Source organism: Stenella coeruleoalba (genome assembly GCF_951394435.1).
Source record: "Stenella coeruleoalba genome assembly, chromosome: 19".
Lineage (NCBI taxonomy): Eukaryota > Metazoa > Chordata > Mammalia > Artiodactyla > Delphinidae > Stenella > Stenella coeruleoalba.
Window position 1 is genome coordinate 17459321 of NC_137165.1, and position 14294 is coordinate 17473614.

Genomic DNA, 14294 nt, shown 5'->3' on the forward strand with positions numbered 1-14294 from the left:
ACTCCTTAAAGGCTTTAAAAATTTGTAGGTTTGTTGAGGTGTTTCTTATCTTTTAAGATTAAAATTTGTGAGTTCTAAAAGAAACAATCAGTAGCAATGGTGGTCTGTGAACATTCTAAAATTTATGAAGAGTTTTGTCTGTGCGAAAGTAAACGTTCATTTTTCTGTTCCTACTCCCCGAAAGGTTAAACAGTGTACTAGAGTAGTAAAAGCACTTGTGTTTTCTTCTTAATTCTGTTTCCAAAACTGTATTTCAGCTAAAAATAACTAAAACAGTATTTAGGTTTTAAAGCCACTCTTCTAAGACTGCTGTGTTTAGCCACCTTCACCAGTTTCCTCTTACTGAGGTGTAAGGTTGTCCTTCATGCAATAGCACTCCAAGTACTATAACACCAAGAAAGCTTCCTGAGCTATGCAGTATACATGAAGGTGAGAATATATTAGTTATAACTCACCCTTGTTATCACCTCTCAGAAAGATTTTCTCAGCTTTTAAAAAGTCATTCTCTAAAGTCTTATTTTTACTAACTTCCTGTCATATATAGTTGAAAATTATTTTGAGATTTTAGGCAGTGAATAAGAACACATTTAAAATGTATACCACATGAAGCACTGAAGGAAATAGAATGAAGTGAAATGATTCTTATTCTTTCCAGAGTTAATCTTGAGTCAGTCAGCCATGAGAATTCATGACAAGAAGTATTATTTTTTTGAGGCATTGTGAAGAAAACTAGAGCTGTGTGAGATTCTGCATATAAATCCTGTTTTCTCATTTTCCCCCAGTAGCCTTGGAAATGCAGGTTTATCCTTGGAATCCCAGAACATTGAGTGGAGTACTGCGGCCTTGCCGTTAGTCAACACTGCTTTAAGCAGCAGTTAGGCACGCTAAGCATGAATAGTTGTAGAGATTTAAATGTTATATGAGTGTTCTTTAAAAATAAATATGTGTGTTATCTGTAACAAATGTAAATTTCAGAAAACTATAATTTTCATGTGTTAATTTAAAACAGGACATGCTAGGAAAAGATGGGAGCTGAGCCAGCTTCATAGCACTTTCCCAGTCTAATTTACCTTCAAAGTGGAATGTTTTATAAAGAGAAAAAGAGAAAATAAATCCATTTAAAATGTTGAGCTCACATTGTTTTTCAGTGTGGGCAACGATTTCTTGTATCTTTAACTTTTTTTATTTGACAGAATTACAAATTGAGGTACACATAGGGGTTCTCTCTTTTGCTGGTGGGATCCTGTTTTCTTTTAGGTCCCCAAGAATTCCCATTCCTCCATGGTTTAAATAATAAGTAGGCCCTTATAAAGCATTCTGATGAAGAAAAAGAACTGGCAATAATGTTACTTGTAAGTAAGTTTTTTCTCTCGATAGGAATCAAAGAAAACTAAGTTTTGTTTTGTATATGGCAAGCATTTTGCTCAAGAAATTTAATTGTACCTGGTATACAGCAAAATGTAAGTATTTACCATTAGGTATTGGATGTTTCAGGTATATGCTGTTGAAAACTTATTTAGCTTTGCCTTACAAGAGTTGACCACACTCTCATGTTTTGTAATCTTAGTAAAATATGATAATCCTTGTGTGAAAATTTGTTCTGCTTTTGTTGCTCATCAAATCTGCAGTATAAACAGTGATGATAAAATTAAGATCTTTTTTCAGATCTCTTCTACACAACTCATCTATGAGACTTCTCTTTTTTTCTTAGATGCCTTGATTGTGCTTTTAAATGATAGAGGGCAAGAATTGAGGATAAATTTTTGTTTACTGATGTTTTGGGAGTAGGAAAAATTAGACATGTGTTGTTCACAAGGATTGGTCTTTCAGCATTTTTGTGCAAAGTTTGACTTTCAAGCCCTTTCTTCCCATTTCCTTGTTTTAATTCAAACCATATACTGAATTCTCCACTCCTTGTTTTTAGGTGGTTAGCCAGCGTTTCCCTCAGAACAGCATCGGTGCAGTGGGAAGTGCCATGTTTCTCAGATTTATCAATCCTGCCATTGTCTCACCATATGAAGCAGGGATTCTAGATAAAAAGCCGCCACCTAGAATCGAAAGAGGCTTGAAGTTAATGTCAAAGGTGAAGAATCATTTTGATAAGATAGCTATTCAAAATTTCTCTTCCATAAATTTTCAGTTTTTCGTATTCACTGTACTTTCTCTTAATTTTTGAAATGCCCTGTGGTTTTCACTTATATGCTTTTGTTTTATTTTTGTTTATATTACAAAGAAATTCATTAGACTGATACCGATGGACCTTATTATCATTTGAAAATATTTTAGCAAATGTCTTCTGAAGATGGTTTTCTATGTAATCATTATGGAAATTCTGAAATGGAAACCAAAATGTAAACTATATGATTTTTAAATTAAAAAATACATTAAAATTTTAATTTGTATTTTATATATGTAAATATATACGTGTTTATATAATTATATTCATATTTGGGAAAGCATAGAAACAAAACCAAGTATTTATTGAATAAGCAATAATTGATTTTTAACTACCAGTAGAAATTGTATCAGTGAGAAAATTAATATTTTTTAAAGAATATATGAATGTGTAGCTTTCATAAATAAATAATCAGATCCTTTATAACCCTATTTTATTGTTTAGGTACTTCAGAGTATTGCCAATCATGTCCTTTTCACAAAAGAAGAGCACATGCGGCCTTTTAATGATTTTGTGAAAAGCAACTTTGATGCAGCACGAAGGTGAGCAGCCAGCCTGATACTTAGCCAGTTGCTCTGTTTGGATCAAATATTTTCAGTTTCACTCAAGTCTATGTACTTGATCTACATGAAGCTCCTGTGTAGGTTGTTTTCTTTTTTCTCTCTTGGTCAAGAACATAATCTTATTTTATTCCACTATAAAAGACAGTAATGAAATAAAATGATATTCTTTATAATCTGGTAGTGATTTCCGTATTTAAAAACCAGAAGGGGTTTTTGACATATCTCCTAAAATAAAGGATTTGAGTTTGACACAATATGGAGGAGAGGAAGAAGGAAAAAGATTTCTTTCAGTAAAAACTAAAACCAAACTGGTACAGATAATGCATTATAGTGTATAATCACAGGTTTTTTTGATGTTAGAATATTTTTGATACTTTAATTTGGGTATGTATGTAAACTAAAAAGTTACTCTTTAAACCACGTGATGCAAATGCGTAAGATTTTGTTCATGAGTAACTGGATAACTGTTGAAGTTCTATGATTTTAGAAAACTTGAGTTCTGCTAGGTTCCCATAACTAGCTAGTTGCTTCTCTTTCTCTCTCTGAGTTGCTGGTTTATCTGTAGAGTAGGTATAACACTATGTTTGCCTGTGAGTTGATTTTAGAGAAGCAAATGACATAACTTATGAGAAAGTGCTTTGTAAATGTAAGTTGACATCAAGAATTCTACTTTTCATACAGTGTGAATCTAATTGTTTTGGCTCACAGTCTAAGCTATACTTGTACAACACTCGCTTCCAATTTTTCATTATAGTTCCTGCGAACTTCTGTCTAATTGGAGTTTAAAAGGTGTACTGTTGGACTGCAAATCACATTGGAAAGAAAGTGAATGTCAGCATAGGATTTATATTCTGGCAGATTGACTACCCATAGAAAGTTAAAAGAACAAAGGTTCTGATCCTGGCTTTGACCTAAGAGCCTGTACAGACCTTTGGGGAGGTCTTTTGTCTTGTCTGGGCCTCCATTTCCTTATCTGTAAAGTACTGGGTTCTCTACAAAGTCTCATCTGTTTAAATTTCGTTGTCTGACCTCAGAGCCTGCTCTGAAGCTGTAGCCAGGTATCAGAAATGGAAGACCAACTTTCTCCTTGTCTCTTCTTGTTTCGTTTAATGATAAAACCTCCATATTTGTAATAGCAGTAATTTCACAAAGTTACTTCACATAGATTTAATTCAAGCGTAGATATGAGTATATCTGGTTTTTGAAATTCTAATAACTTTGCATTTTTGAAGGTTTTTCCTTGATATAGCATCCGATTGTCCTACAAGTGATGCAGTAAATCACAGTCTTTCCTTCATCAGTGATGGCAATGTGCTTGCTTTACATCGTCTACTCTGGAACAATCAAGAGAAAATTGGCCAGTATCTTTCCAGCAACAGGTAAAATTGCCCTGTCATGGGGATATTGAAAAGTCTCAGCTTAAATTTTTTTTTTTTAGTATTTATTTATTTGTAATAAATTTTTGGCTGTGCTGGGTCTTAGTTGCAGCATGTGGGATCTTCGTTGGGGCATGTGGGATCTTTATTTGTGACATGCGGACTTCTTAGTTGCAGCATGCATGTGGGATCTAGTTCTCTGACCAGGGATCGAATCTGGGCCCCCTGCACTGGGCATGTGGAGTCTTACCCACTGGACCACCAGGGAAGGCCCAGTTTAAATTCATACCAATAAAATTATTGGTCATGAATGCTTTTTACTTTGCATCTTCTTAGATAAGAATTACGATTTGGAAAGAGAAATGTAGACTCTTTTTAAAAGTATATAGGCAACAGGTTAAGTCATATTAAATGATCAACCAACCTACATCAGTGCTACAGACTTTTTAAAAAATATTAAGCTAAGAGGGAGTTAATCCTCTGGTGGTCCAGTGGTTAGGACTCGGCGCTTTCACTGGGTTTGATCCTTGGTGGGGGAACTAAGAATCCTACAAGCCATACGGCACAGCCCCAAAAAAAAAAAAAAAAAAATTAAGCTAAGAATTCACAAACTAGCCTTTTGGGTTTTCTCTGGTTTGCAAACATAATGTACAACAAGACATAGAGAAATTTAAATATACTAGAAGTTCAAGTGAGTATTGGCATCTGAATCTGAAGAGCAGCTTAATTCTTAGGAATTTAATAATTAAAACATTGCTATTCTATTGCAATCCTATAATAATCCCATTTGTGATACTCTGTATGCAAATAGCTTTATATAGATGATACTTAATAATTGAAAATTATTAATTTGGGAATTGTTTCATTTGCTGTTTTTAGTTAAAGTCTCTTGTAGCCTGAATCATTTGCTGTCCTTTCTAGTTATGTATGTTTATAAAGGGCCCAAATTCCTACGTATGAGTTCTCTTACAAAGGTAAAATGAGTCCAGATTACTTTTAAATGGCAATAAAAATGGTTTGCTCATTCATGGGAAAAATAGAAGACCATAAAGCTAAGGCTAGCAACCAATTAGGAAATGGGAGTTTAAAAGAGAGAGCATTTTAATCCTTTAAGAGTTCTTAATGGCTTGAAGTAGACATGGGTTTGACTAATATGTGCCTAAGATAGAAAGAGGAAGATGCTTTCTGTATCTGTGTGGCACTTAAACTGTGGAACTTTTAAATGCAAGCGTTCTTTTAAATGCATTTTTTAAGCACAAACTCTTATATAACTTACAATCATATTCTTGTAGTTTAATACTAGAGAGTTTTTCTTCAATTTGGTTTTTTAAAAAAAGACACATTGCAAACATAAAAAGAAGTATAGACCATAATGTAACAGAGACCCATGTCTACCACCTAGCTTTAACATTATTTATTTTTCTGTAATTACTTCAGATCTTTATAACATTTTATTTCTTGGGGAAGAAAAGGTATTACTTCTCTCTTGTGTAACTGACAAGAAAAAGGAAATTACAGGTATAACATAGGTACATATAATATAGTTTTGTGTGGTTTAAAATTTTACAGCAGTGATACACTGAGTATAGTCTCTTCACACAATATTCTATTTGAGATTTATCATTTATTTAAGTATTTCATTGAATGACTATATCACAGTTTATTTTTGCACTTCCTAAATGATGGATATTTAGGGTTTCCTGTTTTTTATTATTTTAAATAGTGATGTAATAAATATTCTTCATGTTTGTCTCCTTGTGTATTACCTAAATGTGTAATTGCTGAGTTATGGGGTATACACAGCCTCAACTTTACTAGATGTTGCCACATTACTTTTCACAGTGTACATGCTTATTTACACTTTGACAGCACTGTGTGAGAGTACCGCTTTATACACATCCTCATCAAAATTGGCATTAGCAAACTTCATAATTTTTTTGCCAGTTTGATGTTTGTGAAGTAATGTCGTTATCTTTAGTTTTAAACGTTTAATAGTTGTTGAAAATTCATATTTACCCTGATTAAGCAGAAATCTGATATCAGGGACAGTATGCCCACTTCCTAAAAAGTGGATCAGAATGTTATATTTACTTGCTGATTGCCCATTTAATGGTAATGGATTAATGCTAGAACAAAATGAATTTTTATGTGAATTTTGTAGTTTGGGGAGTGGTCATATTTCTAAGACATCTCAGTGTAAACTTAAAACCCCTGAGCTCTTTTGGATTCTGTTTACAAATTAACAGGAACCACCAGCTGACAGTGAAAAGAAAAGCAGCCAGTGACAATCTAAAGAAATGTGTTCTGCTAAATGTGAACTGCTACCTTTTTCCTAAGTAGTTTGCTATATCTAGGGATCACAAAGCTGTTGGAAGACGACCTTTTGATAAGATGGCAACACTTCTTGCATACCTGGGTCCTCCAGAGCACAAACCTGTGGCAGATACACACTGGTCCAGCCTTAACCTTACCAGTTCAAAGTTTGAGGAATTTATGACTAGGTAAAGTATCACCTTGAAATGATGATTGCTTTCTTTTTCGATGAGATGCAAGGTTTACCACCAGGCCACTTGTTAGATATGCTTGTATATTTGATAGAGAATTATTAGGAAGGATGTACTTAATGACCACATTGCCATGTTTTGGAATCCCACTTTTCTCTTACCCTATATATTGTTGAAATATGCTTTGTTTCATAGTTGATTTTCTTATAAAAATAATAGCATCTTATCGAATAGTACTTTGTCATATTGTTTTGAGGTGTTTTTGCATTTAATAGTTAAAAGGGAGGGTAGATAACATTTTCATATTATAATTAGGGAAAACAGAGTTCAAAGTGAATAATTAATTTGCCTAAGATTCCATACCTGATTCATAGGTCCTTTGGTTCAAAGTGCAGAACTCTTTCTACTACACTGTAACATTTTTTAGAACCCTCCTGAAAATTAATGATACTAGCTTCTTTTAGATTGAGGCTCAGAAAATATAGTATACTTCAATATTGCTATAAAATTTCTGTAGACATTTGTTTTGAATCTCATTTAGATGGATTTAGTTTGGATCCTCATTGTTAGACATTCACCACTATGATGTTACAGTGAAGATAGTTTGCTGAATTCTTTAGTCTTTATAAAGTACCTTTCATACTACTTTACACTTAGTCACTTAGTGTTTCATAGTGAGTGTGGGTTAAGTGTTTTGTTCATGGTGTGTGCCAGAGGCAGAGAGAAAAAAGCAGAATATGACATTCTGAAGTTAATTCACATTAACGATTTGCACATAATGTCCCAGGCATCGTAAGTGCCTGGTATTAATCACATTACATACAGGCCATAGTTTTGTACACATGACTCCCATATTTTGATACTGTTAAAAGAATGTATGAATGTATAACAATCTCCTTTCAAACTTAATTTTTATCTTTAGCTCTGTTACTTAATTTTTATCTTTTTAGCTCTGTTACGTTTTTCTGTGTAACAAATGTTTATTCCTATGTAATTAAAGGAATATTTTCCATACAAAATTTTCATGTTACCTAGCTGAAAATTGTGCAGTCCAAAAATGTAAAACTATTTTTTATGCAACATTACTAAGGATGTCCTTGCCATTTTTCCATCTTTCAGAGAAAACCTCTTCATTAGTCCTTTTACCTAAGACCCTACCTTCCTTACAAAGCAACCTTCTGTCTTTTTGAACACTAAATGATGTAATATGTGTAAGGTACTTAGAACAATGTCTGGTGTATATATAAAGTGTTTAATAAATATTAGGTGATATTTTTGTTCTAAGTTCCTACTGATGCTGAGACTCATTTTTCTTTTAAAAAAATGGAAATAGCTTTATAATGTTGTCAACCATAAAAATAAAAATTGTTAAATTATTCAAAACAAAGAAATCTAAAAAAGAAAGTAAAACGTTTTCAGTTATTTCATCCCTTAGAGATAATTTAGTTAACATTTGGCAGATAGCCTCCCAGTCATTTACCTATACACATGTGCACCTATTTCCCTTATCAAGTGATATCTATGTTGTTTCCATTAATATTAAACAAATGCTGACCTGGCACAAGCAATATGATGAACTGAGGTAATGCAGCCTCTCCTCCCACCCCCAAGACACATAGAAAAACTAGGTAAAAGAAAATGTATTTTAATAATAAAGTAGCACAGGGAGATCAGCTCGTTGCTTTGTGACAACCTAGAGGGGTGGGAGAGAGGCTCAAGAGGGAGGGGGATATGAGGATATATGTATATATATAGCTGATTCACTTTGTTGTACAGGAGAAACTAATACAACATTGTAAAGCAATTATACTCCAATAAAGATATTTTGAAAAATAATAAGTGCATACATAGCTGGAAGAGAATTTTGGAGCAAATTACCTAGTATACAGTCAGTACAGAGAGATAAAGAAATGGAAAATATGAAAGAGTTTAAGAGATACAAGTGAGAATGAGAAGGTCCAGCATATCTAATAAATAGAGCTTAAAGAGAATAGTGAAGAGGTAATATATGAAAGACAACAAATGAGAATTTTCCAGGGTTGTTGACTGACAAAAATCTTCAGGTTAAAGACACACACTGAGTACTGAGCAGAATATATAAAAATTAAACCATGCCTTTTTTGGAAGTATATTTAAATATATATAAGAGTATAATTATAAAAGTGATATTCAGAATCAGGGAGATTAGAATGGACTTTTAATAAATTGTGTTGGTACAACTGTACCAGTAAGTAACCATCTGGAAAAAGATAACGCTATTTGTGAGGATAAATTCCCATAAAGAAGAACATGTGGGCCTTTCTCACTCATTCAGAATCAGTAAGCCAGGAAAGAAAAGGTTGATAAACTGAACTCTTAAAAAACAAACAAGTAAGTAAAAACTCAAAAATTTATGTCTAGAAAGAAAAATGATTAAAAACAATTCTATGGTTAATATCCCTGTCCAGTAGTTTTCTTAGCATTATCCTAAGAACCACTGTTTGTGGTTCAAAGAACAACACCTTGAATTTTTTGGTACATGTTAACCACATTGCCCTTCAGAAAGCGTGTTGCTTTTAAAATATTTTGTCATTTTGTATATTTTATCATTGGTGCAGTTGTGGATTTTTGTAGATATTCAGTGGACAATGTAAAGCCTATGAGTTACTCTATTCTTTTTTTTCTTTCAGGCATCAAGTACATGAAAAAGAAGAGTTCAAAGCTTTGAAAACTTTGAGTATTTTCTACCAAGCTGGGACTTCCAAAGCTGGGAATCCTATATTTTATTATGTTGCACGGAGGTAAGAAACACTATGTTTTATCTTACCAGAGCTTTTAAAATGATATCAAATGTAGAGAGACAGGAAGTTTGGTTTTTCCCGTTTGATTTTACTAGAATTGGAGACAAGTTTTTCTGGGAGAATGTAGCTGGGTAAACAGCCATCTTGTCCCTAAATGATGCTCAGTACATTAGAAATTGCTTTTCAGACTACCTGTTTCGTATTGGCTTCTCTTTGTTACATCAATTTTTTTATACCACGTTACAATGAATTAATTACCAAGAGTAAAAAAAATCACAACTTTTTATTTTCTGGTGTATTCTGATTAAATACTATCCATCACATGACACTCAGAAAGTTTTTTTTAAACGGAAAGAGTCTTAGTGAGAACTTTTAGTAATATGCTGTGTAAGACAACATCAGGGTGATTTAACAAACAATTCAGAGACACTATGGGAAATTTCTATAAAGATATGGCACAGGTGACAGCCTGAAAAATTGATTGTATTTGTTCATGCTGCCTTTCAGTCCAGGCTAGTTTCTAGAAAACCTTTCTGGCAGTGCTCCTCCTTCACAATAGGTATAATGCTTGCATTGCTTTCCCTGCCATTGTCTTTTCTTTCTTGCCTCATTCTGCCTTCCTTTTGAGAACTTGTCTGTGACGTTAGTCAGTTTTACTTCTTCTCATTTAGTGTGACATAAACTCATGGTAATTGAACCTTAGGGACAGTGTGATATAATAGAGAGACCACTGGCTTTGGAATCTCAAGGACTATGTTTACTCTTGTTCTGCTGTTCCACTAGGCTCTGGGAATTAATCTTTCTGAATTACCTCAATTTAACATAAATTGAGGAATTATGTCGGTAGACTTAATGGTCATGAATGGCAAAAAATTGGCAGTGTATAGGAAATAAATGGAGGTTGAGAAGTAGTGGCAGAGGAGTGAAAAAAGGAAGGTGGGAGGTGGGAAACTCAGTTAATTGGATAATTCAGATAGCGTTAACACCAAGAAGTCCTAAGAACTGGGGTGTTAGGGAATCAAGAGGGCATAGAAACTTGCATTTATCCTTAGCCCTTCTCTTTAACAACTCTGAGTAACATCTCTTCACCTTCCCATGAAAGTCTTCTACCTTTTATCTCAGATGCTGTTTCTAAATTGCCTAAGATGATTTTAATTTTCTTTTGCATTTGAGATGAACCCTGTTTGTATTCCATCCCCAATCTTTAACACCACCAGTGTTGTTTTTTGTTTTTTTTTTTTTTTCTGTACGCGGGCCTCTCACTGTTGCGGCCTCTCCCGTTGCGGAGCACAGGCTCCGGACGCGCAGGCTCAGCGGCCATGGCTCACGGGCCCAGCCACTCCGGGGCATGTGGGATCTTCCCGGACCGGGGCACGAACCCGTGTCCCCTGCATCGGCAGGCGGACTCTCAAACCACTGCGCCACCAGGGAAGCCCCACCAGTGTATTTTGATTTTCCCTATTTTGTCGAAGTAATTAACAGTGAGACATTGGTAAGAGAGGTAGATAGACATATGTCTCTCCCCTGCCCCTTTAAATTCTTGTTAGTTTACAAGTCAGAAAGGTTTCTGGAAAACCTCAAAGCTGAGTTTTTTCTTCAGGATCAGAGTGTAAGATTGTGTTCGTTCTCTGCAGTGGTCTGTACTATACAGGCCAAAAGGAAAGTAGCATGGGCCTGATGCAGACACCCTCTGTGGTATTGAATCAGTGGGATTTCCAAGAAACGTGTTTAATATGGTGACTTGAGAGTACTAAGGATTCCCGGCTCTGCTGCTTCTTAGATAAGTTAATTTTTACGAATCTGTTTCTTCATATGTTAAAGAGGGGGAGATGCTTATAAAAACTATCCTGCCTACATCTCCCATAATGTATTTTGTGGCCTATAAAGTTCTATACAGAGTATATTTGAGGTTTTCTTTTTTGGTTGTTTTTGTTTTGGGATATGACTTTACTAATTTCAGACTTTCAGATGTTTCAGTTTCTTACTTAGACCTACGAGAGTGCCTCCTGGCCTTCATTGTCACCTGGTGTGAAGCTTCCGGTCCAGGACAGATGAGCACGTAATAGCTCAGAGTAGAGAGAGGCCCAGTTCCTCCACTGTATACAAAAGCAGGGGAAGGTAGTAACTCAGCCAACTTTGTCAGAGAACACTTAGGTTTGACTTTTTGATGTTCCTTTGTTTTGGTGGCTTAGACTACCACGTATTAGTTTATGTCTTTTGAGCTGTGGATTCCAGTCTCCTTACAGATACTCCACAGACATTTCGCACTTGAAATGTCCAAAATTTAATTCAGTGTATATTCAAATCAACTTCTTCTTCACGCTATATTCTCTTTCTCAGTAGCATCACCATCCCTTCTCACTGTAGAAACCCTAATCATTTAAAATTCTTCCCTCTTTTCTTTTATCCTCCTCATTATCAATCACCATGTCTGATTTTAGTTGTGTGATCTAGGCTCATCAGTTAGGCTGTTTTAGTCAGGGCCCTGTTACTACAAAGAAGGCATTCTTACTTTCTCAAGAAGATAGGCCTCAGGAAAAACATGAATTAGAGCAGGGCCTGCCCGGATGTAGACAGAACTTAGATGTCTGTCAGTCCTGGAACCAGCTTGCGCTAATTCTCTCTTGGCTTCACGTTCAAGTCTACCTCATAATTTTTCTCTTTCTGTATTTCTTCAGTTTTAGCCCCAGCTAGTCAGTCCTTCATTACCTCAACACTGCACACTTCAAATTCCAGAAGGAGAACATGTTCAGCTAAAAATACCTGTTTGGCAAAGCCCTTAATGCTATATGCTGGCCAGCCAGTAGATTTCTGGCTGCCCCTAAGTCAAGTACTTGTTCCTAGCCTAGCAGTCATGTGATTCAGAATAACCTCCTAGTGCTATTCCTTTATCAGGGGCTGTCCTGTGTTTTAATTTTTTTGAATTGAGTCTTAATGGTTTAATATCACTTTTCGGTACTTTGGAAATGTCTTTTGAATTCATTTCCCTCCCACTGCCATTAGTGAGACTCTCTTATTAGCTTTAACCTGTACTAATGCAGCATTATTCTCCTACTCCCTAAACCCCACATAACTACTTCCAGGTCATCTTTTTATTTATTTATTTATTCATTCATTCATTCATTCATGGTTGCATTGGGTCTTTGTTGCTGCGCACAGGCTTTCTCTAGTTGCAGCGAGCAGGGGCTACTCTTCATTGCGGTGCGCAGGCTTCTCACTGCAGTGGCTTCTCGTTGCAGAGCACGGGCTCTAGGCGCACAGGCTTCAGTAGTTGTGGCACGCGGGCTTCGGTAGTTGTGGCTCGCGGGCTCTAGAGCCCAGGCTCAGTAGTTGTGGTACACGGGCTTAGTTGCTCCGTGGCATGTGGGATCTTCCTGGGCCAGGGCTCGAACCCGTGTCCCCTGCATTGACAGGCTACTTCCAGGTCATCTGAACGTTGCTTCTGGAGGCAGTTTCCAGTTCAGATCTAATCTTGTCTCTCTCCATTTGTTAAATAGAGTTCCCATATAAAGTCCAGGTTCATATAAAGTCAGGCATGCTGGGTGTTCCATAATTTTGACCTAATTTAGTTTCTAATCTTTTCCTGCTATTGCCTCCTATACACTTTTGCTCCTAGCCTGTAATAGTTAAAGTACCATAAATATAAGGACAGTTGTTGCAGCATTGTTTATAGTGGCAAAAAACTGAAAATAATATAACTGTATCAAAAGGAAATTGTTGAATAAATAATGATACATCTCTATTATGGAATAATATGCAATGTGTTAAGTCTAGTTTGCTTGTTACAAGTGATAGAAATGAAATTTAAACTTGTGTGAACCAGGAAAGATATCAATTGCCACATGTACCCAAGAAGATCAAGAGACGGACTGGCTTCTTGCATGACGACGTGCAGAGCTTTGAACAGTATCATCTGGAGAACATCTGTCTTCTCTGTGTCTTGACTCTACTTTCTTTGTGTTGATTTTATTCCCAGGCAGCTCTTCCTAAGCTACAGCCAGTGATGGTTTGTGTTCTCCCAGCTTAACAACCCAGTGGAAAAACACTTCTTTCCCAGTAGTAACAGCAAAAGTGCTGATCTCATTGGCCTGAGTCACCTGCCAATTTCTGAGGCCTTCGCTATGGCAAGGGGAATGGAATTTCTTGGTTGTCTGTGCCCGAATTATGTGCCCATCCCTGGAGCTCAGTGGTGAAGCCAGCTTGAACTGCATGAACTAAAAGGGGTGGGGGGATGGGAGCAGGGTTTCCCAAAGGGAAATTGGACTGCCGATATCAGAATGAGGAAAAATGGATTCTGAGCAGGAGAAAGTAACAGAAGTCCTCTAATGCACCTTTAAAAAGATCCAGAAGGCTGGCTCTGACATTTATCATGCAAGGTGCAGAGGAATGTGGGTGTGTATGTGCACAGGCATATGATATGTATAGACTGTGAAGTGTGTGAAAGTATACACATTAAACTGTTCACATTGCTTATCTCAGGGGAGTATGATTGGAGCAGGTAGAGGATCAATTATAGTATTTCTATTATATATCTCTGTTGTTTGACTTGTTGCCAGGGGCACATATTATTTTTGTCAGAGTAATTAAAAATATAAAACCTGAAAGTACAATGAAGAGTCTTCCTCTTAGGAATATTGTGATACCTGGCAGTTGCCTTTTGGGTGTCAGTAGTAGCTAAAACTTACTGAGTGCTTCCTCTGCATCAGGCAAACTGTGCATATTATATACTTTTTCATTTAACCCTTAAAGTAACCTGCTGAGCTATTATTATTACCAGTGATTGACTTGTGTGTAAACTGAAATTTAGAGAAATTGTTAGTCATTCACAAATGTAGGTATCAATCAGAATGACCTGGGAAATTAAAGCAAGCAAATGTATATATCCCAAGGCCCTA

At 35.8% G+C, this 14294-nt stretch overlaps 1 protein-coding gene across 8 annotated transcripts in view; it reads left to right on the top strand.

The window, feature by feature from the left end:
• Positions 1-14294, top strand: part of NF1 (neurofibromin 1) — a 250822-nt gene that overhangs the window by 145645 nt on the left and 90883 nt on the right. For 7 of the 8 annotated variants that reach the window (XM_079903537.1, XM_079903542.1, XM_079903540.1 and 4 more), the window contains 5 exons: positions 1925-2083; positions 2621-2718; positions 3972-4118; positions 6470-6616; positions 9289-9399. In XM_079903537.1, the coding sequence (XP_079759663.1) occupies positions 1925-2083; positions 2621-2718; positions 3972-4118; positions 6470-6616; positions 9289-9399 (662 nt within the window). Of the gene's footprint in view, positions 1-1301; positions 1353-1924; positions 2084-2620; positions 2719-3971; positions 4119-6469; positions 6617-9288; positions 9400-14294 lie in introns of all 8 variants that reach the window. The other variant, XM_079903544.1, reaches the window with a different exon arrangement.